The sequence below is a fragment of the Phaseolus vulgaris genome, chromosome 3 (genome assembly GCF_000499845.2).
Source record: "Phaseolus vulgaris cultivar G19833 chromosome 3, P. vulgaris v2.0, whole genome shotgun sequence".
NCBI lineage: Eukaryota > Viridiplantae > Streptophyta > Magnoliopsida > Fabales > Fabaceae > Phaseolus > Phaseolus vulgaris.
Genome location: NC_023757.2, coordinates 13,199,037 through 13,203,508, shown reverse-complemented (window position 1 = coordinate 13,203,508; position 4,472 = coordinate 13,199,037). Strand labels below are relative to the sequence as shown.

Genomic DNA, 4,472 nt, shown 5'->3' with positions numbered 1-4,472 from the left:
TATGTTTCTTCATATTAGAGAGCATATATCGAATTTTCACTTTATGATTTTAATTTATGTTTCTAATTTTAGAAATCAAATTAGGAATTAATTGAATTGATTTGATAAACATTAGATTGAATGATATTTTATTTTTATTTGTATTGTTGGTTTAATTGATTAATTGAATCGATTAATTTTTCAAACTTGTCTGTTGATCGTCTGTCATAGTCTCACTTTTTGTGTAACATCATCTTTCTTCTTTCGACAATATTTGATGTGTACTCACTATATAGCACATGCATCATTTGCATCGTTTTTCATAGGTGTACACTATTTGATAATGTCATCACCTTTCACTTTCCTAGTACATCGTCTAATGTACACTTTCTATATAGTCTTCTTCCGCACTTGTATTTTTTTGCAACATCTATCACATGTATCTTTTGATATATAATTTTTAATGATTATGTACATGAGTGAGATTGATTATATATAACAACACATACTATTGTATATGTTATCATCAAAACACATAAACACTTATACCATGAGTTGTCTGATAGGTATTGGATAGTCTATTGACATAACAATTTAGGAATTATTTCTAAAGTTATTCTTATTTGGGGTTGATTTTTAAATTTATTCTTATTTTGGGTTGATTTTTAAGGTTATTCTTATCCGAGGTTGATTTTTAAAGTTATTCTTATCTCGGGTTTTTTTTTTTTTTTTTTTTACATAGTGTGTGGATGAAATAAGATTGAGATAAAATATTATCACTTTGAGAACTAGTATTTTTATTTCAATATTATAGAATTAGTATCATAAATATTTATATTTCAATAATTAATAGACTCTTACACTAGTGTACAAGTCAGATTTACAAATCAAGTTTAGAGACATCTCACGAATCTATATTAACTCTTGATAACCTTGGTCATGATTCCTTTCACCTAACTAGATATTTTAATGATGTGAAATGAGTATCTATTTGTAGAAATATTTGGTATTATTAATGATGTAATAATATTGACGTACCTTTATGTGGTGTCTATTTATACCATTGTAATGGATCATGATGTTGATTGGAATTAATATACATAATCATAATTAAAAGAGTAATACTTGATTTATCATGTATTAATTATCTTTTTTATCTTAATGCATTTTATACAAGTCGGTTGGTCGACATCCAATATCAAAAGTTATAGAATTATTCCCGCCCTCACCGATCGATACATATTCTATTTCGATTGTTCTAACGATAATATTTAGTTCTAAGAATTAAGTATAATAACTTTTTGATTATAAAATAATTTGAATATCTTAATTTATTATATGAGCAAGTTGAAATTAATTTCAACAACCTTTCCTCTTGATGTAAAATATAGATAGCCCTCATGGATGTGTTTAATATAAATATATAGAGAGATGTGTTTTGAAATATAAAAGAATATTGAAATTCCAGAGAGAAAACGACTTGACAGTTAATTGAGTAGCTCAAGTAAGTGTTTTTTTGATTCCATAGGTTCTGATGAAGACAATAAACATTTGTCATTATGGAAGAGTACTGAGTGATAAATGAAAAGAAAGAATTTAAGAATAAGTAAAGGAAACAAAAAATCATCCCTGTGCTGAATGAAGAAGTATTAGATAGTTTGATTTGACATTCTAATATTGATGGCGTTGTTGGTGGCTTTACTGCGTCTCACATTGAAAGCCAAGATGTTGAAATTTCGAACTCACCAAAATCTGAGAGCTGAAAGAGTCCGCCATCACACCAAGGCCAAGTCTATTCTTCTACTTTTCTTTTCCTAAATATTCATTAGTCAACGTTTTCCTTATACGTGACTTTTTCCTTTGGATCTGTTCTCTCTCTCAATATATATATATATATATATATATATACACACACACACGCCAACCCTACCCTTATCTCTCCTTCTCATCTCCATTCTTCTCATCTCCAATCTCATCTCCATTCCCATCTCCATTCTCATCTCCAATACTTCCAAACTCAATCTCATCAACACAAACAGTAGAGACACATCCCATGGCTTCTTTACGAACCACACCTATACTCTCTTTATCCTCTTCTTCGGTAAGAAAAGTCAACGCTTCTATCCCTTCACCACTCACTTATTCCGTTCCAAAACTGCCATCAAGAACACTCAAGATTCATCAACTTCATGGATCCAAAGACACTATTCCATTGGAGAAGAATCTGATTACCACACAGATATATGAAGATTTATACAGTCCCACCAACAAATCTAATAACCTCACAGTTCAACTCTACGCAATTCTAGAGGAAGTCGCTGACAGAATTCAAATGCACACAAACATTGGCGAACAAAGAAACAACTGGAACACTCTTCTTCTTAACTCCGTCAACATGATCACTCTCACTGCCACAGCCATGGCTGGTGTTGCTGCAGCCACCAGTGGTGACACTGAGACACCTCTTTTGGCCTTGAAACTATCATCCACTCTCTTGTTTTCTGCGGCCACTGGAATGTCACTCATCATGAACAAAATTCAGCCCTCACAACTCGCCGAGGAGCAACGCAATGCTACAAGGCTTTTCAAACAGCTTCATACCCAAATCCAAACCATAATCGCTCTTGGAAATCCCACAGAGAAAGATGTGAAGAGTTCAATGGAGAAGGTGCTGGCAATCGACAGAGCTTACCCACTTCCCTTGTTGGGAGCCATGCTTGACAAGTTTCCCGCAAAATATGAACCTGCAGTCTGGTGGCCTTCGTCTCAGTCCCATAGAAGAAGCAAAACACAAGAGAGCAAAAGGACTAACAATGGATGGAGTGAAGACCTTGAAAAGGAATTGAGAGAAGTGATTGAAGTGATAAAGAAGAAAGACTGTGAGGACTACGAGAGGCTCGGAAACATAGCGTTGAAGGTGAGCAAGAGTTTTGCAATTGCGGGGCCTTTACTGAGTGGGATTGCAGCAGTGGGGTCTTCGTTTGTGGGGAATGGATCATTGGCGGCATTAGTGCCTCTCATGGCTGGCTCATTGGCTTCAGCAGTTAATGCATTTGAGCATGGTGGCCAAGTAGGCATGGTGTTTGAAATGTACAGAAACTGTGGTGGATTCTTCACGCTGTTGGAAGAGACGATTAGGGACACGCTTGAAGAAAAAGACATTGAGAAAAGAGAAAACGGTGAGGTATTTGAAATGAAGGTGGCAATGAAGTTGGGAAGAAGCGTTTCGGAGCTGAGACGCCTTGCCTCAAAATCTGCTTCCTGTGGTATGGAAGGAATGGCCGTAGATGAATTCGCCAGCAAGCTCTTTTAATTAGGATAACATTTCATCTCACCATACAATATTCTTTAATTCTTTATTATTTTGTATAGTCCTCTAACATAGCTTCACACCCTATTCATTCAGAATATGCACATATTTTTGTACGTACCTTCGTGTAATTCACACTCAACAATCCAAATTTAATTCTCACATTTCTCTCTATCTTTATAACTCATAAGTTTTGTAAGGAGATGGCACATATATTTTTTTATGCATGTGTGTAAGGAATTCAAATCCAAACTATATATGGAACGCATGTATGCGTAGTACGTACGGTATACAAAACAATACATATTTCAATGCCACACCAGACTTGAATGATCTGAATGAGATCTCCCTTAATTCTCCATAACATGGTCAAGTTTTTTTAATATGTATCATGTTATATTCTTCGAAAGAAATTACTAATAGGAACATGGAAAAGAAATTAACAATATTCTTCATTAATGAAATTTCAAAAGACATTTGTGTTTGTTTGAAACAATTAAGGACCTTCGAGAGTCATGGCCATTGTATTCAAAATTGAATAATCATCAAGAATGTTATAGCAGTTGCTTTAGTGTATGATAGTATGATATAATCAACTAATTCTTTTATTTGGATTTGAGTATGATAAACAAATTATTGTTTTACTAGTCCATGTTTATAGCCCAAGCGAGCATGCCAGAAAGAAAAAAGAAAAGGCAGCAAGAAAAAGCACGAAGCAAGAGGAACAATGAATGGAGTGAAGTGCTAGCAAGGTTGTTGAAGTGGTGAGGAGAAAAGACGTTGAGGATTGTGGGAGGCTGGGAAACATAGTGAAGTGAGTGTTGATGAAAAGGAGTTTGGGCATAGCAGGTGAGGTGGAAGAGGAAGAGTTTGAGAGAAGACAAAATGGAGAACTCCTAAACAACTTATATTCTTTAATTTCTTTGGTTTAGACCAATGCTTGTTTTTTATTAAAAATGGGACATGCAATCTCCTTATATTTCAAAATTCCTTCTGCTAATACCCTCACCACTGTTCTATTTAAAATATAAATCATTGACTTTTCAAGCACCAACAAGAAACTTGTTTATTCTTTACTGTATTTTGTAAGAGAAATTATTGGCATCCATTTGATTTGTACAAACTCTACTATAAAAAGATGGTTTTACGTCTACCGGTTTAAGTGAGAGCACTGTTTACCAAA

The 4,472-nt window shown here is 34.2% G+C and overlaps 1 protein-coding gene across 1 annotated transcript; it reads left to right on the top strand.

The window, feature by feature from the left end:
- The first annotated feature begins 1,909 nt into the window (after positions 1-1,909).
- Positions 1,910-3,451, top strand: LOC137806719 (probable F-box protein At4g22030). Its single transcript, XM_068606971.1, has one exon. The coding sequence runs from the start codon at positions 2,033-2,035 to the stop codon at positions 3,290-3,292; it is 1,260 nt and encodes a 419-aa protein (XP_068463072.1). The 5' UTR covers positions 1,910-2,032; the 3' UTR covers positions 3,293-3,451.
- The last annotated feature ends 1,021 nt before the right edge of the window (positions 3,452-4,472 follow it).